This window comes from Petromyzon marinus, chromosome 24, assembly GCF_048934315.1.
Source record: "Petromyzon marinus isolate PM22_M1 ecotype Great Lakes invasive population chromosome 24, UKy_Petmar_22M1.pri1.0, whole genome shotgun sequence".
In the NCBI taxonomy this organism is placed as follows: Eukaryota; Metazoa; Chordata; class Hyperoartia; order Petromyzontiformes; family Petromyzontidae; genus Petromyzon; species Petromyzon marinus.
In genome coordinates this window covers 16,847,367-16,868,196 of record NC_133690.1, presented here as the reverse complement: position 1 = coordinate 16,868,196, position 20,830 = coordinate 16,847,367, and the positions used below count along the sequence as shown (strand labels likewise).

Sequence of the window (20,830 nt, the reverse complement as noted above, 5' to 3'; positions counted from 1 at the left end):
GATGGTCACAGAACATGGAAACCCGAACATCACCTTCCAGATTCCACTGCTGCAGTCTGGAGCCCAACAGCTCTGCCTTACTCTTGGGTAGTTCCAAATCCATGACAATGTCTTTCAGTTCACCTTGTGTTATGAGGTGTGGTTCAGAGGAGCATGGGAGAAAATCTGGGTCATGTGACCTTGATAGTTCAGGACCAAAGTTTCATCCTCTTCCTCGTCTGACTCAAGTGAAAATGATTCTGGTGCATCAAGAACCAGCAGTCCTTCTCCGTGAGGTACTGGGCGTACAGCTGATGGAATGTTTGGATAATGCAGTCCACTTTTTCTTCTTTGACACACCTTTCCCAACTGGAGGCGCCATGCAGAAGTAACAATTGCTGATATGATCTGTTGGCTCTCCCAAAACACATTGGCACTGCAAAAGGCCTAGATTTCCTTTTCCTCTTCGACCACTGGCAAAGATTTGTTGCACACGTGTTAGAGCATATATGTGGGGCCCACATCTTGTCCTGATCTCCAATTTTTCAGCCAAAATAAAGGTGATAGGCTTTCTTAACCATAGTGGTTAGACTGCACTTTTGTGATGCAAAAGTCACTTCACCACAAACATAGCAGAAGTTATCTGCTTTGTTCACACAAGAGGCATCTCTACTCGCTTTGGCTAAACAGAAATGTGTCCCTTTGCAAAATCAAACTGACAAATAAGAGAGCACGACACTGATTGCTAGAGCTGATATAGGGCAATTTGTTCAGCAGGAATAACATGATGCAATTCATATCATGTATGATGCAATACCAGGTTCAATATGTATTTTAGTAATTTCTGGTTTCAATTGAGATCCCTTCCCTTTATAACGCGCTTATCCTCCGCCATTACCAAGTCAAGGGTCGTATATACTGACCCAGTTGCATATCTTGAAAGCTGGAGCCAATCAACAATTTTAAACATCATTTTCATTCTCAGTGACCCACAATTGGTAAAATTGGACTACATTTATTTCGGAAGCATTTTTGCTGTGGCCCAGGGTAATCGGCGTTATTCCGCAGCTCGGGTCGGACCGCAACGTTGGTGGCCAGCATCGCAGGCACGCGGCGATCGGTGTGCGGCGCCGGGGGGGCGGGGGTCACTCGATGGAGAGAGACGACGTGTTTTTTTATTGCTGTGAATGTACAACGTTATTACAAGTCGGTAGCGCACACACACACTTCAGGTACCCGGAGGCGTCGGCACGGCGGACAGACTACACAGGAGCCTCGCGTGTCGCGTCGCCGCGGGCCCGTCAAGCGGGGGAACTCTGCTCTCGTTTTCCACCGAAACCACCGCACAGATGCAGCTCCTTTCACGGAAAGAAACGCGCGCGCGCCGTATTCACGAAACAAGCGCCAGGTCCAGCTCTCTCTCTCTCTCGGCAGTTTCTTTTAATGTTTTTTTTGTGTTATTTATCGTGTGTTTTTTTTGTTAAATACCACCCCATCACCCAAGGAGGTCATTATATAACTGTACAACGCCCCGTTGCATATTTTGAATAGCCCTGCAGTAAATGCGTGTTCCCTATTTTCTGTATTACATATATTTGTATTTTCCGCAGCGCGTGTGTATATATACGGTGAGCATCGTACACACACCACCGCATCTCCCAGCGATATGTAAGCAGGCTGCTCCAACGTATAATATGTACCTTCCACGAAATTATATCACGTATAGCAAAGGAGAACACGTCATATGGAGGAAAAAAACGCTCCGACGGGAGCCTCTGAGGGCGCGCAATTAGCAACAAAAAGCGCCTTGTGTACGCATCTCTGGACGCACCAAAGCCACAAACATTCCCATTGAGAGGAGGGGGGGGGGTCAAAAAAACCAATAACATGTTTGCGATCATCGTCAGTGAAATGGGTGAAAAGGAGGAAATGCTAAGTCGATTAGAAAACAAATGCATTTGATTAAAAACAAACACGTGTTGATATGGACCAAATTTGCTTCCTGTTGTAAGGATCGTCGGAGAGCCTTCGCGAAAGCAACGAACGGGCCACTCTCGTCTACGCGAGTGAACGGCGGTCTACGGGAGTACACGCACGGCTGTGGATAATACGGTTAACTTAAGACTGCTTGAAAAGGAGTTTAAAATTATAAATATATCGTGTTACGGTAAAAAAAAAATATTACATGAAGCGAGAAAAAATAAAAACGACCAAAAATGCCACCACCAGCAACAAAACACGGAGCAGCAGATGTACGGGATGTTGACCCACACGCCCGTGTGTTGCCAAATTGGCCGAAACGTGTCCTGCGAAACGGGACATCGAGGTGTGCCACTTAAATTCAAGCAACAACACGTGGGACACGAGAATTTCGTCGTATTTTTTTTGCTTAAAGAGTTAAGACAGTCCTGTCTGATTTCAACCATCATTGAGCATCGGTAGATATTATCAGATGAACCCCATTTAAGTTAAATTAAATAAGATTAAGTTAGGGCCCAACTAAGGGGCCTTCTGGACAGGCACGGGATCGAGAAGAGTCAATGGATTAGTCCACTCAATGAGACTGCACAAGCCACGTCATTCCCACTCACCACAAGCTCCCTTCCGAAAGCATTCTTTACAAGTTTGAACACGAGCGCAAACAACCTCCGAATATTTTCTTCTCTTTGTCCATCCGTATTTAATGTAACTTGCTCTGAAAAATGGTAGTTGGTTTGACACTGTATATGGTGCCAATCCATGGTCTATCTACTGCTAGACGAAGGCCTGTCTATCATCATCACGAGCCATGGGCTATCCACTTATTGATGGAGGCCTCCCCCATTGATGACACTATAACATGCTTTGTTATTATATTTGGGCGACAAATTAACTGTGTATATATCTAACTGTGTATATATCCAGTAAAATGTGCTCTCGAGTTGAAGAAGCCAGTGAATTCATCCTGTGCGAAAGCCTGTAGCCAAATAATCATCAATATACCTATTGTGCCACATGTCGCGCCCGCTAATTAAAAATGATTATGCGTTCACGTTGCAAAAATACCGAAGCGCGGCTATATCTAAACAAAAGAAAAAATAGACTTTCCACATGACCCCTGCACGCGATGGCGTGACAAGAGTTAATTTCTCCTTTATACCACAAACGTCACACCACTCACTTTCGCAGTCAGCAACTCCGATCTGCATATTAGCAAAATGTTTCCAAACAACAAAAAAATAAGCAAGTGGAGATGTTGGAGGCGGGGGTGCACATTTGGGAATTGAACGAAAAGATGTAATCGGTATGATTTTGGTGACGATGCTTTGACACCCTAAGGCATTCTGCGTTGATTGTTGTGGGCAAGTCCACAAGTCAACCGACGAGGAGCACAACCAAGAGGCCCCCCTCGACCCTCGAATGTTAACGCCCAACCCTGCTGCCCAACACCCCTACGGACAGATAGACCGCTCCGTGGTGGATACCGCCACCTGTGCATGCCGCAGCCGCGAGAACAGTTCCGTATTAGGTGCAGGTTATGATGTTGCTTCAGGAGAATGGAACGTCCAATCCCCGCTGCACCCCCATCATTATACGTGCGGACGCTGACCCGCATGTTCTGTTGCACCAGGGATCAAAAACCTATCGCCCAGGGAACAGATACTACCAACGACTTCATTATGTGGTGCACATCCACAATCTGGCAACACTGCTACTTCTGTCAATTGCATGGGCCTCATTATACTCAGGGAACGCCACGTTGCTTTTTTGCGCTGCTATTGTATAATGCCAAGGTCGTGTGTTAACGTGTGGCTGCCTGCCAAAGGCGTTTGAAGGTTCTATCCGGCCGTCAGTAAGGATAAGTTTCCCCCACCGATGCGTCGTGCTCGCAGCAGGCGAGACGCACTCCCTTCCGAAGAATCGTCCACCCTCACCACCAGGGATTCCTACGTCCCTTTGGTTCCCACGCTGCTCCGATTGATAGAGTAACACCACTCGGTGGGACGTTCCCCCTCACGGAAGGCCTGCTAACAGCTGCTTGGGATACATTACACCCTTTAAAATATGGTTCTGGAAATTCATCTGGCGTTCCCTTCACGGCACAGGGGATCAACCTAACTCTCATTAGAGGAGACATGGGGGGGCGGGGGGCAAGGGGCGGCACGTCTACAAATGCTTTGGTACACATTTCAGCATAACAGCACAAAAGTCTTACACTGTTCTCGTTAAAGAAAAGAGAAAACATAGATACTAACGTATCAATCGCTGATTCGTCAGATGTACTTTGTCGGGGATGAGGGCAGCGCAGACTTTAAATGTCAGCCAAATAATCAGTGGAACAGGACTTCGGCTTGGAAAACAGCAGTGACAAATAGTGCCCCCTTCCTAAAAACAAAACTCCTGGTCGCTAATTCGTCTGCACACACAGGAAATGTCTGAAAGTGAAACGGCTTGCCGATTCACTTGCGCTCCGACCCCCCCCCCCCCCCCCCCCCCGGGAGCGATCTCGTGGCTCGTTTTACCGCACGACAGAGCATCACACAGACTTTAAAACCAGCGAGAAGCGCTTGGCAATCCTCCCGTTCCACGAAAACTTCACGGGAGGCCAGCGTTTGCCAATGCAAGTCATTTAGAGGCGGGCGGTGCAAGTTTTTTTTCCTCCCGTCTTATGTAACATTGTGGGTAACCTGGTTCGCATGATTATGACGTAACAGCAGCAGTAGCGGCAGCAGCATAACGGATTTCAGACACAAAGGGTCGCCATCAGCAGCAACCGGCGTCATCCAAAAACCCCTCGAGCACTTTAAATATCCATCATGAAAAGTGCGGGGGGGGGGGGGGGTTAGTTTTCGTTGATTTAGCATTCTATCCCTTCTGTTTTGTGATACGCAGCGGAGGACCATCCAAGCACATGCACGCACATACACACGCACTTAGACCAAATTAAAAAAACGATCTCCGTAGCCCAGCTACCGTGCAACGTAGGCACACACCGTCCGTCCTCCTCCCTTCTCGGCAGAGCGTTCATCTGCAACCTCGTCGCTTTTCTTCTCATCTCTTCTTTACACGAGTCAAGTGTGGCGGCGAACGGGGGGGGGGCAGCGGAGGAGTCTCCGTAGGGGCGGGCGTGCGTTTGTGCGTGCATGTGCGTGCATGTGCGTGCGTACGCGAGAGCGAATCACAAAGATCCGCCAGATAAGACACACAGGCTGTTGGGGGGGGAAGTGCTGTTGGCGAGCATCTATGAAGGGCGGCACGGCACACGAGAGGGTGGTGAGATCAACACCACGCTGGGCAGTGGCGGAGTGATTATCGCACAGAGCTACGAACCCGGCAACCCGAGTTTGATTACTGGCCACGGCTAACATCAGCGTTGAATACCTGAACTCGGTTCGACAACTACTCCCTAGGTACTCTTAAATGACTACTTGGTGCAGTGCGTAAAACATCACCACGAGGTGGTTCTGACCACACCACCACCACAACTTGTACATCGTGCCGGCCTTTATTAGGTGCTCGCTAAACACAGCACTTGTCCCCAAAAACCTGCGCAAGTTACGCGGGGGATCGTTATCTCTGTCCGTTGTGTGCGCGAGACCCGGGGAGGGCGTCACACTTTGTGCTGCTTCATGGAGGAGGGGATGGGTCCGCGCTGCGTGAGCCCCTCAAAGCGCTTGTACGTGTAGTTGATAAACACCCAGTCCTTGTACTTGCTCTCCGCATCCGTCGTCTGTTCGTTTCCTGCGCCAGACGTTCGCAGGACGGGGGGGGCAGGGCAGGGATGAAGAGCAACAGTCAGTCGTGATGATAATAATACTTAAATCAATTATAAAGTGCATTTTAGTATTCACGACATTTTTATGTCACAGGGCTACGTTTCCGAGAGGTAGCAGAAGTTCATGGTAGGGAGCAATGTTGCTCTTTAGTAATAATAATACTTTGAATAGTGCCGTAATATGGCAAGCCATTATAAGGGCAGCAGCATAACCGAGTGATTTGCAGGTATTTTTTTTATTTTGCATATTATTAAGATTATTCCACCCGCAGTAATAACCAGGGAGGACGCTGGATTGGAACCGCGAATCTCTGCAACGGGCGACGAACGCAGCGCCCCCACCCGAACGTCGCCGACTTAAGCCACGGGTGGCGGAAAAACCGAATTAGAAAACCAAGGGCCGTTACTCAGACAGCCCGAGTCACCTGGCCACCGTCTTAACATCGGATATTAAAAAAAAGGCCGCGGTACCTCCGGTAGTCTGCAGCAGGTCCGACTCGGGGAACTCGTCAAAGTTGGAGGTGTCGTCGATGCTCTTGATCTCGATGGGGATGGCTGCTGGTCGCTCCCTGGTGGAGGTGGTTCAGAGAGGCAGTTTGGGGGGAGGGGGATGAGACACAAGGGTGAGAAGGGAGAGTGGAGAGCTGTGACTAGAACCTGCCGGTACAAAATTACCTAAATTTGCACTTATTGCAAAAATTAAAAGGGGTGTGAGATTCATTATTTCCAATGTGTCAGTATGACCAATAATAATGATACTTCCATTGACTAAATCACCCGGAGTGTGACAGAGCTCACCAGATCTCGGAAGCTAAGTACGATTTAGCCTGGATAGTGCTTGGGTGTGCTACTCTGGGGCTGCATTGTGGGGAGTGCAGCAAAAAGCCACGACCAACAACTCATGCACACAATCAGCCACTGGCTCACAATTGCCTTGTTACTGAAATAAAATTAACATTATTTACTTGTCCACAAAAACCTCACTGTCTCATTCTGTTTAGGAGGGTCCTGTATTGTGATGCTTATAAATATGCATTTTAATTCGTATTTGTAGGTGAGAGGAATCCACAGAACCTGGAGAAAACCTATAATGCACACACAAGGAGATAACACTGAAAAGGTCCACAAAGACATGTTCACAAACCCACTTGCTGTACTATCATCCCGTGGCCACCTTGTAGGATTCTCACGAACCTACGTGGTACGCCAACCATTGCTGTTAAGATGTTTGATCACCACACCTGTACGACCGCTCTCTATTTTGGCTAGACGATGGGAACCTTGTAAGTGGATTGGTTTCGGTTCATGAAATCACAGATGGGAGAGAAAAGGCTGGTGTGGTTTCGGTGTTGAGTGACAACAGGAAAATTATGTGGGTCAGAAGGTGCAAATGATGCAAGTGGAAGGAAAAAGATCAAGAGAAAGGCAGAAGAGGTGGGGGGGGGGGGCGATGCGGTGCCATCGGACACGGTGGCCCGAGGAGCGGAAAGAGAGCTGGCGCAGGACAGGGCAGCGTGGAGAAGGTTGTCAAGGACAGCGGACCCCACGTGAGTGGGACAAACGAGTGGAAGGTTTCGGTTCATGAGCAGTGAGAACTGCTCAATGCCTCTGCTAAATTTTTGTTCACAATGGTTTACTGCTAGGTTTATTTTAAGGCAGCGTTAATGACAAATGCATTTAGTACTTGTTACTTGTGCATGTACACCGCTGACAACGCAGCAGCAGCAGCATCACCAGGTAATGAGTTCAAAGGTGTTCTCTACTCTGCGGTCGATGCTCAGGTTGGTGTTTCCGTAATTGCATGCCGGATTTTTTTTAATTTCCACTCGTGAAGGTCGTAGGCGGATCTTCCGTGAGACGTGCATGCTCTATTTAACGTGGAACATTGTTTTCGTGTTATGGATTAAATCGCGGAGATTATTTATTCGGCTCGGTGATCGGGAGCTTGTTCGGAATATTGGAGGTTTGTCTAAATCTCTCGCCATTTCCCCGAGGCGCCAAAGCCGCTCAATAGCGTTTCGGTTTTGTGGACCGGATAAGGCCAGCGAGCTGGTGTGCGCATAGATTGCGCAACGCAGGCTCAATAGAAGACCGGCAGAGTAAGTAGGATTGTGTGTACCGATGGACAGGCCGCACACTGTCGGGGCAGCACGACCAGCCCGGGAGAGCGTTCACTGGTGAGAGACGCCACCTTTACTGCTCGCGATTGCGCGGCTGTTTGTTCAAACAGGAGTCGCGGCAACAGAGGTCCAAAGGCTCTGCACGGGCACTCGACTGTGCACGCACAATAAAGTGAACCCTCCCCCAGTAACCTGGCTATCGAGTATGCAGGGGGTGAAACTGCACCGGAGCCCTTGGGCCAGATTGTGCCCAGGCACCAGGCTGCAAAGGAGGGGTGGAAATTGGGCAGGTGGGCCCCAGTTCATTCCTTGCACCAGAGCCCAAACCAATGACACAAGGTCATCTGGCCCTCCCCTATATCAATGCCATAATGGGGTATTTTCAGGCCAGAGTAGTTCTCGCTTGAGTTTGATTTGTTGGTGAGAGCAGGGAGATTAGTGGAGGGGCAGCAGGACAAAAAGTCATTTGCGAGGTTGTAAACATTGCACTAAAAGTGCACTGACTTCGTAGCAGAATTCAACGACGAGGCATAATAAGAGAAACAACAAAGGAGTTCAGTCACCTTACGAACAGGCAATCGGGCAATTTATGAGTCTGCAACGCGATACAGACTTCTCAGAAAGTACGTTAGCTCGACGTCACAGCCCCGGCACGACTCAAAACATATTCGCTGTGCTCCCCCTGCCTCGCACTCTCCTCTCGACCAACCAAGGCTTGTTGCTGCCCAAACCCTCTCAGTGGAAGGACACGAAGTCTACTCTGCTGCCCCATGATCTGGAACTCCATTTCCCAGTTATCCATACCATCAACTCCCTGTTCCAAGCCCAGGTTCGTCTCTTCTCCTGATGACCGACCGTTTTTGTGAAATAAGTATGCCTCCTTTGGACAAAGTATCCATGCCCTGCAAATTTGCAACACACATTGAAATGTATGTACGTAGAACTTATTTTGCACCGTACACAGCCAACCGTGCTAATCGGAGGTGTGATGGAAGGACACTAAACTGAACACAAAAAGATGCGGTTGCACATCCACATTAATCTCTTTGACATTACTTATTCACTCTGCCTATGACCGAGTGCCTATATTGCTCTGTAATATAAACATGCCCAACCTTTGCATACAGTTTCCAGATGTGGTGGAATTAAGACGTTCGATATATCCACATTGTTTCGTAGCAGACTTACACGGACAGACATTTTAAGCTGGAAGAACTCGAAGAGCTATGAAGCTACGTGACTTTACCGAAAGAACCAAGAATATGAATCCCTACAGTCACGAAAGCTTTAAATCAAAATTTAACCGCCTCTACGGGGAGGGTTTCCACATAACTTTGAGATCCTTCAACAAACTCCGGGATAAGAAGGCTCAGCTGATCGAGTCTCTCACCGTTCTGAAGAGATGCCGCGACTCTGGGGTAATACCAATCGCATTTACACTGACCTCTGCTGCTGTAACTTCTTCTAATGCGAAACGAATTCTTTCCAGAACTAGCTTAGCTCTTATCTCAGAGAAAATCAGACTTATACGCACCAAACTAGATCAGTTAGACAAGACACTCTACAAATCACACTTATCATTGACGGAAACAATGTCCACATCGGATTGGGAACATGTAGACAATATGACTGCCTCTTCAGCTGCCACTATATCGACCAAATGTAAGGACAACCTGATTTCCAAATTTAACCTCCTCTCCAACAAAAGACCGGACCCACACACCAAAAAGCTAGACGTTAACAAAGTCGTAATTAATCGCAGTAACAGTTCTATTTCCGATGGTCTGAAATCCGTTTTAGCTAAAGGGCTAAACTTTGCAGTCACACCTAAACACATACCAGTTAATGATATCATTGCCCAAGTAGACGTGGCTCTCAAGGGCCTGGGTCACATCGCTGCAGATGTAGCAAGATCTGAAATCGCTGCAACCCTCAAAAACGCTAAGATCCCAGCTAGCAACCTCAGCAAAGATGAGCGTTTTTAATTATATAAATTAAAAAAGAGGGATGATATTGTCATCCTCTCAGCCGACAAGGGCAATGCCACTGTCATCATGGATAAAATAGAATATAACAACAAAATTCAAGAATTACTCAACGATGGCAGCTATACAAAAATAAAAAGAGATCCCACCAACAGCCTCGTCATACAAACCAACAAAATCATTTCTGATTCAACCGCATTAATTGATCAAACCAAACAGTTCTCGTTGAAACCTTCTGCTGCCAGGCCACCAAGATTATACGGCTTACCAAAAATACATAAAGTAGATACACCCCTTCGTCTCTACTATCAACTCCCCGACCTACAAACTGGCTCGTTTTCTATCTGAAATCCTGCGGCCTTTCACTGGAAAAAACACCTCTGCGGTATAAAATTCTACTCACCTGGTATCGACAATCACGGGTATTTCCCTGTCCCCAGACGACCTGCTTGTCAGTTTTGATGTAGTTTCCTTATTCACCAAAGTTCATGTACCTGACACCATCGCAATCATTGAAGACTTTGTTCATCAAGGACTAAACACTGAGGTACCCCCCCTGGTGAGACACTGCTTAACCAATACATACAGTGAGGGAAAAAAGTATTTGATCCCCTGCTGATTTTGTACGTTTGCCCACTGACAAAGAAATGATCAGTCTATAATTTTAATGGTAGGTTTATTTGAACAGTGAGAGACAGAATAACAACAACAAAAAATCCAGAAAAACACATGTCAAAAATGTTTTGAATTGATTTGCATTTTAATGAGGGAAATAAGTATTTCACCCCTCTGCCAAACATGACTTAGTACTTGGTGGCAAAACCCTTGTTGGCAATCACAGAGGTCAGACGTTTCTTGTAGTTGGCCACCAGGTTTGCACACATCTCAGGAGGGATTTTGTCCCACTCCTCTTTGTAGATCTTCTCCAAGTCATTAAGGTTTTGAGGCTGACATTTGGCAACTCAAACCTTCAGCTCCCTCCACAGATTTTCTATCGGATTAAGGTTTGGAGACTGGCTAGGCCACTCCAGGACCTTAATGTGCTTCTTCTTGAGCCACTCCTTTGTTGCCTTGGCCGTGTGTTTTGGGTCATTGTCATGCTAGAATACCCATCCATGACCCATTTTCAATGCCCTGGCTGGGGGAAGGAGGTTCTCACTCAAGATTTGACGGTACATGGCCCCGTCCATCGTCCCTTTGATGCGGTGAAGTTGTCATATCCCCTTAGCAGAAATACACCCCCAAAGCATAATGTTTCCACCTCCATGTTTGACGATGGGGATGGTGTTCTTGGGGTCATAGGCAGCATTCCTCCTCCTCCAAACACGGCGAGTTGAGTTGATGGCCGAAACGTTGATGGCCAAAACGTCGTGATTTTTGTTGTTTTATTTTTAACCTACATGACTTTACCGAATAGAACCAAAGAGTATGGATCCTTGCAGTCACGAAAGCTTTACATCTAGAATTGATGCCAAAGAGCTCTATTTTGGTCTCATCTGACCACAACACTTTCACCCAGTTGTCCTCTGAATCATTCAGATGTTCATTGGCAAACTTCAGACGGGCATGTATATGTGCTTTCTTGAGCAGGGGGACCTTGCAGGCGCTGCAGGATTTCAGTCCTTCACGGCGTAGTGTGTTATCAATTGTTTTCTTGGTGACTATGGTCCCAACTGTCTTGAGATCACTGACAAGATCCTCCCGTGTGGTTCTGGGCTGATTCCTCACCGTTCTCATGATCATTGCATGGAGCCCCAGGCCGAGGGAGATTGACAGTTCTTTTGTGCTCCTAATCTCAGCTCGTTACCTGTATAAAAGACACCTGGGAGCCAGAAATCTTTCTGATTGAGAGGGGGTGAAATACTTATTTCCCTCATTAAAATGCAAATCAATTGAAAACATTTTTGACATGCGTTTTTCTGGATTTTTTGTTGTTGTTATTCTGTCTCAAATAAACCTACCATTAAAATTATAGATTGATCATATCTTCGTCAGTGAGCAAACGTACAAAATCAGCAGGGGATCAAATACTTGTTTCCCTCACTTTACTTCACTTGGAATGGAACTTTCTACAAACAGAGGGCACCCCAATGGGCTCCCCCCTATTTCCAGTTGTAGCCAACATTTTCATTGAGAAATTTGAGACTGACGACATCCAGACTGCCACTCTGCGCCCAACCTTATGGAAGAGGTACGTGGATGACACTTTTGTCATCTGGCCACATGGCCGGCCTGCTCGAGACCAATTCCTCGACCACATCAATTCCATACACCCAGCCATCATATTTACCATGGAAGTCGAAAAAAATGGCAAGCTACCTTTTTTGGATGTCCTAATAAAAAAGAGACCTGATGGTTTAATGAGCCACTCTGTCTACAAGAAAGCTACCCATACGGATGCTTACCTGAAACCAGATTCCCACCACCATCCATCCCAGAAGAATTCCCTCATCAAGACTCTGCACCATAGAGCCCAATGCATATCCGACCAGGAACACATAGCCAGTGAACTCAAGCAAGTACACCAAGCTCTTAAGGCTAATGGTTACTCCGACTACACAATCCGCAAAGCTATCACTCCAACCATGAAGAAGGACGCTCTTGAGGAGCCTTTCAAAACCATAACTTTACCCTACATTGCGCGGATCACAAAAAAGATCTCCAAAATCTTGAATAAACACAAGATCCAGGTCCGATTCAACACATTACATAAAATCCGTGATCTGGTTCCATCTGTAAAAGATGTGATTCTGGACATACAGTCCCTGGCGTCTACAAACTAAGTTGCCTCTGTGGTAGTAGTTACATTGGAGAAACCAAACGACATGTCTCGGACCGCATTCGTGAACACAAAGCAGACCTAAAACACGGTAGGACCAACACCTTGGCTGTGGCAGATCACTGTTATAATTCAGTAGGCTCACATGACATTGATTTCTGCAAGACAGTGGCTCTTTGCAAGCCATCTGGCTACCATGAGAGATTCGTTCATGAGACTATCCACATATACAAACACAGAGACAATTTCAACTGAGAAGATGGATTCTGGCTGAGCAATCATTGGAAGGATTTGATAAACCATTTCGGGTCTTAATTGATTGTTCACGCTTACGGTGGCTTTCAGACCGCATCCATTATTTTCGTCTCCCCCCTCCTCTTTTCCGAATATAGATGGACTCGTCCATCTGAATAACTGCCAAATCGCTCTCCGTGGTGCTAACGTAAAAAAAAACACCACTTTTTTCAAATTTTCTTGTTGTGGTTTTCACACCCGACGATTGCTTGTTTTGCAGTCGAAACGTTGTGAGAATTTTATTGTTTTATATGATTATTATTATTTCATCGTTTCCCTTCTACGTGACTTTACCGAAAGAAGCAAGAATATGAATCCCCGCAGTCACGAAAGCTTTAAATCAAAAAGCTATTAAGCTGTTTTTTCCACAGGTGTACAGCCTAAGCTAGTCACCAATGGTGGAAGATTAGAGGAAGTTACACATGTGATATAGTAACTCACAGACCCACATACAAACCCACAGACTTGCGTAGAGATCCACAGACTCGTACAGACCTCATTACTGACCACCTCCCTCGACAAAATAAATACGCACACCATTTTCCTACCCAGCATCCCCAGATGCGGTCGTATGCGGATGCTCTATGAATCCACGTTGTATTTGCAATTGTACAAAAAGCCACACAGGCTTCAGCTGCTGACCTCATGTGCTCCCAGTCCACGCCCTCGAAGAAGGCGTGCGTCTTAATCTCCTCCACCCCGTTCGCCCCGACCCTGTTCTCTGCCTCGCAGCAAAACCTGCAAACGCGGTGAACGAGAAAGGGAAACGAAAACCAAGGTAACGGCGTCTCAGGAGAAAAACACCAGCCTCCGCAAACAGCTGTGCTGCTGTTATGATCTGGATTGCCCCCAAGCCCCACAATTGGTAACTTAACGGTAATCATCTGTTCCAAAAGGTGATTTAGAGTCAGCAAATGATGGCTATACTCCACTGATGATTCTTAATACGGATGAAACTGGTATACAAAATTATAGCCTTGAACAATATTGATTATTTGAATTGGTAGCCTAAAACAAGGCAGTGTGGTCATGTCATGTGACATGCACGGCACTAGCAGAGGACCGATCTTGTTATCACGATAGCACCTTTTGCTCTCGAGACATCACCTTTCCGTGCGGCAGTATTTCTACTATTATTGTGCTTTCAGCTTACATCTGATGGATTTCTCATCATTTACATCAAGTGTTAGGTAGGGCTGGTTGCACAGATAACTTACTCCCAACACGCAGGCCGCAGTGAAACACCGAATGATATGACGATACCGCGCAGCTCCAGCATAGCTGCCAACTTTGCATGTGCGAGGTGAGATGTTCCGAAGTGTGAAACACTCCGATGTTAAACTTATTTAAAATCTACTTTAAATACAATCTATTAAATTAACGTGTTGTTTTTAATGAAAATACACTTCACCTATAAAAACCTTACTGAATCTCAAGAGTTTTTTTTTTTATATCAGGAGGGTGCTGCATTGGCACTTTTGGCCAATTCCATGAAAGAGAGTTTGACTTCACGTGGGAAGAAACCGGAGCACCCGGAGAAAAACCACCGCAAATACGAGGGAGTACCATTTAAAGCTCTATCCAGATAGTTTAAAGAATCACATATGTTGCTCTGCCATCTCCTGGGCACCTCGCTTTTAACTGCTACATCGAAATGAAAGACCCACGTTACTGAATTAGATTAAAAACTGTAAAGGCACACGTGGGGAATGGAATTGCACATAGGAGATGCGATGGTAAGTGAGGGTTGCTGTGTTTACGGATGGAGGAGGCACCTGAGGATGAGGTCTCTAGACTTCTCGGATATAGGCACTTCAGGCGGAAACACCAGCGTCTCTCTCCAGTGCATCACCTTGCGATACGTCTCCTGGGGCGACTCAGAGCAAAACGGAGGGTACCCTGCACACAGACAGACAGAGAATATCCCACGTATAGACTTTTACATACTGTTGGGGAAAGTACTGTACGAAAGCACCTATGAAGACTGGCATGGCATATGACGGTGGTGGTGTGGCAGTGAAGGTGGTGGTGGGTGGCTATGATGGTGGTGGCTGTGGTGGCAGTAAAGGTGGTCATGGTGGTCGGTAGTGAAGGTGATGATCATGGTGATGGTAGTGGTAGTGAAGGTGGTAGTGGTGATAATGTTGGTGGTGGTCATGATGGAAGTGATATTTATGGCTGTGAAGGCGATGGTAGTGGTGGCAGTGCAGGAGATGGTGGAGGTAGTGGTAATGATGTTCATGTAGAAGTTGGTGGTGGCGGCGATGATGCTGGTAGTAGACGTGAAGGCAACGGTGATGGTGGTGGTTGCTGTGGAAGTGGTGGTCGTTTCGCTGACTCACCGATGAGCATCTCAAACATGATGACCCCAAGTGACCACCAATCACACAGCTTGTTGTATCCTGTCTGCAGGAACACTTCCGGGGCGATGTAGTCTGGCGTGCCCACAGTCGAGTAAGCCTGGGCGTGTGACACATGGCCACAGAGATGAAGAATATGAGAATCAATAACCAATCATCAATTTTCCAGTGATTGAGTGGTGAATTAAAAAATAAGAATTCAGTTTACTTAGTGGCCACCAGTGGGTCATATCCTAAAAAAATGTCGTGGGTTCATTTAAGTTTACAATTACATTTTTCTCCAATAATGAATTCATTAAATACGTTTTAGTTCTCTGGCTCACCAGCTGCCGCCGGTTTTTCTTCCAAGTTTCCGCTTTTCTCTTTGAGTTCATGGGCTTGGAAGCTGTGGGAATACAAACACAGCAGGACGGACACACGCCCAAGTCAAGGGGGGCATCCCCCGCAACAAACCCTGCAGCTGCACAGGTCCCCACCCCTGTGGCTTCGGGAGCTTGCACAGTGTGAATCACCAGGGCTGGGAGTAACACGCCAGAAGTTAAAACTATCAACTAAAATTACACTTAGTTCTACCACAAAAGCTGTATTAAAATATTTGCCTTAGTTGCATTATATTTGCCGTAGAGTGCGTTGACTCTACAAACTTTAAGGCCCGCTCCTGGCCAGTGAATTCGTTGATCCCAATGTACCATTCACTGCAAACGTGTGCAGGTGTTGCTGAATGGTCACACAAGTTAAAAGTAAGCACACGGGGAAGTTGGAACACAGGCACGTGGGCTGGTGGGCTATTGGTCCTCATCGCCATATGGGCTAGCAGGCACATGCATGTATAGATATTGAACTTATTTTGCACGGGACGTAGCCAACCGGGCAAATGGCCATGTGGAAATTTAGACGAGCAGGCAAATTGGGCACATAAGCAAGTGAGCTTGTGGAAATGTGGGCAGGTGGGTGTGTGGATGTTGGGCTAGTAGGCACAATTGGAGACATAGGCAAGTGGGCACATGGAAATATGGGTTAGTGGCTGTGTGGGTTGATAGGTTGGTTTCCGTACAGGTACTGAAGTCGCTGGGCTGTGCCTGCGTGAGGTCCCGGTAGAACTCGGTGCGGTGAGCCTTCTTGAGGCCTGTGCATAACCCAAAGTCCGACAGCTTCACGTGACCCTGCGGGAAGAAGCGACATCATCTCTCAGCGGAGACCAGGTGGTACACAGTATGTGCCTAACAATAGCTGCTCCTTAAGTGTAGCTGTCCTAACCAGCAGCTATTCTACGCAAGATCAGGTGTCATTTATAAAAGCTGCCTGTTGAAGTCTCACTGGGTTCTCACCTGGTAAAAAAAATTCTACCAATCAAACTTGCAGAAGCTTCCCCTGAAAGCAAATGTCCATCATAGTAGCTGTGTCTTGTGGAAGCTGTCTGAGATAGCAGCTGCCCCTGGTAGTATCTCTTTGATAGCAGCTGTTACTTATACTTAGTTACTCTTCATCAGCAGCATCATCATATTTCTGATGTTTGGTGTCTCATGAAAGACGCTATCTCTGATCTCAGGTGTTTATGTACACTCTCTATCACACTGGAACTCAGATAGGATCTGTCTCTGACATCTTTCAGTAGGGACAGGCATAGCTGATAGCTGCCTCTCACACTGGCTGTCCCTGATAGAAGCCGTCCCTGTTCGTGGCCATACCAGATGGCCTGCGACCGGTAGGGCAGCACACGGCAGGCGGACGTACCTTGCTGTCGAGCAGCAGGTTGTCGGGCTTGATGTCACGGTGGATGAAGCCCAGCTGGTGGATCGAGTCGATGGCCAGTATCGACTCGGCGATGTAGAACTGCGTCTCCTCCTCCGTAAGCGTGTCCTTCTTCATCAGCAGCGTCATCATGTCGCCTGCGCGCAGAGGCCACACGTTGGAGCCAGGGGTGCAGAAGCTCCCCCTGATCTGCTCTAGCTTAAACCCCCGGCAGTGTCCAGAACAGAGCCAGGGCGAAGAGTCGATGAGGTCGTAGCTGACAGCAGGGTGGCACAGCACGTTACGCCAAATTCATTTGTATTTTAAACAAGAAGTGGAGTTTGGGAAACATTTCACGATGGTATACAGTCCTTTCTCTTGGCCTGTCCCACACTTACCTCCCCGCAAAAAGCCCACTACAGGCATAGACCCTTCCAGACAGCCTGTTCCATCTTGACCTCCCAGCAGAAGCTCCACTAAGGAGTACAGACACCACCCTTGGTCTTGTTCCACACTTGAATTCCAACAGGAACCCGATTAAGATGTAGAGACCCTTCCCCTGACCCTGCCGCACACTCACCGCCCGGGAGAAACTCCATGATGAGGTAGAGGTTTTTGGGATCCTGGAAGCTGTAGAACATCTTCACAACCCACAGGTTGTCTGCTTCCACCAGGATGTCCCGTTCCGCTCGGATATGAGCCACCTGCAGATGTCGCACGATTCGCAACAACGCACGACTTTGCAAGTGTGTGTGTGTCCCCCATGTGTCAAGGGTTCAAAGTCGTTATCTCTTCAGAATAATCCAATTCTACAAATTGACAAATTCTTCAACTGTAATGAATAATTTCTGCATTGTTTTATGAACACACTGTAATGTGTTGCAGTTTGGTTGTGCTTCAAACAAAAACATCCCCCTGTCAAGCCACTGCTGAAGGCCTCCTGACAGCGAATGTATGTCTGTTTGTTGAACCGTGCTAATAGGAGGTGCAAACAACACTATGTCGGTTGTGGGGGTTGTTTGACCACACTTCACCACGCTGGTCTGTACGGATTGGTGAATGGGAGGCGGGTAGCGATGCCCGGTTCAGATATCACTCGACCCTTATGTATTGTTAGCCGTGTTTGGGCTCAAACCAAGGTCACCGGATTCCTTGCGCAATGCGCTAATCGCTGCACAACCGCTCCACCCCGTCAGGCTCGTACTAGGATACAAATTAAGGTAATATCATATAAGCTTCACGTGAACCAACGTAAATTTACTTGTAGAGATTCATAATTGCAGAGAGTTGCATACCATACCTGGCCTTATCATGGCATTTTGTCCTGAACACATGTTTTTAGCTACTTCTCGCTTTGGTATGTCTTTCACCACAGGTCTCCGTTGCAAAAGAGACTTGTGGTCTCAACGTTTCTGTGGCTGGCTCTAAATAACAAAACATAGCACCCGATCGACTGGGCCAATGGGTCTAGCGCTGGCAAGCTACACATGAAACGTGTCATCATTCAACCTGCCAGCGGTTCGCAGAATGGTCACGATTCTGGGTTGGGATTTAATTTTCTACTAAATCCCAAACGATACTATCTCGTTAACTCTATCACTTTTATAGTGTTTCATTTTTTTCTGTTTATTTTGCAGTTTTGTACACTCCATCGGCCTCAATGTGACTAAATTATGGATTTTCACACGAACAATATGCTGCACATATTGAGTGTAGAAATCGATTTCAATCGACAAATCAACACATCACTGCAAGATTACTATACAGGGCGGCCATAGACTGAGCTTTGTACCAAAAGAAAGACCAAAATCTAGCAACCTCACAAGCAATATACGAAATACATGACTTGGCACATTCAAGCACTGCCCACTCCCCAGTGCTGGCGCCTGATTAAACAGCGGCTTCTGCCAGGAGGGCTAAACCACTCTCTTCCAACGCAACGTCCGACGTCTTATCAACGGCGACAGCCATTGGCTGCGCGCCCATGCCGCCGTCTTCTCCCAGGCGGGGTCACGGGAGTCATGATCCGCCGCCGCGCGTCTCACCTGCTCCTTCTCCAGCATGTCGGCCTTGCGCAGCACCTTCATTGCGTAGATGTGGCCCGTGTCCTTCTTCTGCACCAGCCGCACCTACGCAGTGACGACACACGAGGAGGAGGAGGAGGGCGGTCTCACTTTTCCGTAGCAAAGTCTTATCCCAACAGAGGGCTGGTCACCGGTGACGTGCACCATTTATTATTGTGCCCGATTGCGGTACAATATTAATCAGCGCTGCCTTGGCTATCTTGTTTCTGTATTTTTAAAGTCAATGATTTTCTGCTTAAATGATCATTGAGGCAGTGTTCATCTCCTTTTAACATCCCTGAGCCAGTGGTGGATAATCCACATTTATATGGCGGAGGTGAGTCTATACAAAGGACAACCTCTGTTAACTTCCCTACATATTTTAACTCAAATACTCGACACGGGCAGGATGGTGGGCAGAGTCAATCCCCAACGAGGATTTAACTCAGGGACCTTCTAACCCTGTGAGCTTTTCACTTCAGCACTAAGCAACCTGTTAAGAACACTGTATAAATGTATTTAAAGTTGTACAAATCTAAACTGTATACTTTGTAGATTAAAATAATTGCACGCGCGTCATTACGTATCTGCTGTGTACGTGTCACGTGATACCCTGGAAACCCTTACAAAAAAGATGTTCCATCTCAAAGGATTATCCAGGTGAAATATTTCAATATAATGATTTTTTTTTAAGATGGCAGCAGTTCACAAGTTCCGTGTAAAATTAACAGCTATTCAAAACAGCCAACCAACCACGAGCAATCATTACAAGAAACTAAAATCAATTTTGATTCCCCTTTCCTATGGTACGCGAGCGAGATAAGCACCCGATTTGTGCTCGGTTCTTTAGCCACCTCACACAGGTGGCTGCCAGCTGGTGAACTGCTTTGCTGCCACTCTTCTTGGTGGGCAGCAGTTGACTCTGTGCACCATTGTTTTGTTCTGCTCTGCAGTTACAGGTGGCACTGTCTAAAACAGTGTTCTTCATTGCAAGGCCCGCGGGCCACCGGTGGCCCCTTGTCGACTTTAGTGCGGCCCCTGACGTGGGGCCCCCGACAATACACCAATGTGAAAATGCCCCATCGTGTGTATTGAAACTGATTGGTCCACACCAGAGACAGCTTTCTTTTGAGCCAAGTCTCAAAACTGCGTTAGACGAGAGGACGCCAAAAGACAATGCATATATTGTCAGAGTATGTTTTTTGTTGCATTATGACCACAAGTATTGTGGTTAATGCAGACACGATTCCTTGTAAAAGGTTTCAGTTTGGTGTTCTAACATCTTAACACCTCAATAATTAATAATATTGATCGTGAAAGCCTACGTGTTAAACTGATCTTAACACCTGTTTGTTGCCAGAAAAAAGGGGGAAAACCTATTCTCACTCATCTAAAACCTATATTAATCAGACAACAATCAATCCTCCCATGCATCGTGTCCACCGTGGTGGACCGCTGTGAGTTGTTGGCATGTTTCCGGCCACGGTAACACACGCCTCAAAGCTTTTTGGTGGGTGCAATCCCTCTCCATAGGACGTCATCACTCCGGTGTGGTGGCATCATAGCGGCAGACAATGTGACGACTATAGCAGAAAGGACGAGCAAAGCAGAGCTCTGCATTCAAGGTAGCGGCTGGTGGAAAGTCAGCGTCCACTGTGATGCACATGATCAGAATGTTGTGAATAAATTATACCAAGAATGTTCAACATATCTGCTGGGGTTCCTTTGAGTAAAATTACATGAACGATTTGGTTTTAACACGTC

The 20,830-nt window shown here is 46.9% G+C and overlaps 1 protein-coding gene across 2 annotated transcripts in view; it reads right to left on the bottom strand.

The window, feature by feature from the left end:
• Window positions 1–1,132: 1,132 nt before the first annotated feature.
• Window positions 1,133–20,830, bottom strand: part of LOC116945630 (serine/threonine-protein kinase 38-like) — a 36,323-nt gene continuing 16,625 nt past the window's right edge. For both annotated transcript variants that reach the window (XM_032960132.2, XM_032960131.2), the window contains exons 5-14: window positions 19,049–19,132; window positions 17,584–17,707; window positions 17,007–17,161; window positions 16,327–16,435; window positions 15,596–15,657; window positions 15,255–15,372; window positions 14,688–14,811; window positions 13,555–13,650; window positions 6,206–6,303; window positions 1,133–5,700 (exon numbers count right to left, since the gene is read on the bottom strand). In XM_032960132.2, coding sequence (XP_032816023.1) covers window positions 5,570–5,700; window positions 6,206–6,303; window positions 13,555–13,650; window positions 14,688–14,811; window positions 15,255–15,372; window positions 15,596–15,657; window positions 16,327–16,435; window positions 17,007–17,161; window positions 17,584–17,707; window positions 19,049–19,132 — 1,101 coding nt within the window. In that variant the 3' untranslated portion in view covers window positions 1,133–5,569. The remainder of the gene's footprint in view (window positions 5,701–6,205; window positions 6,304–13,554; window positions 13,651–14,687; window positions 14,812–15,254; window positions 15,373–15,595; window positions 15,658–16,326; window positions 16,436–17,006; window positions 17,162–17,583; window positions 17,708–19,048; window positions 19,133–20,830) is intronic.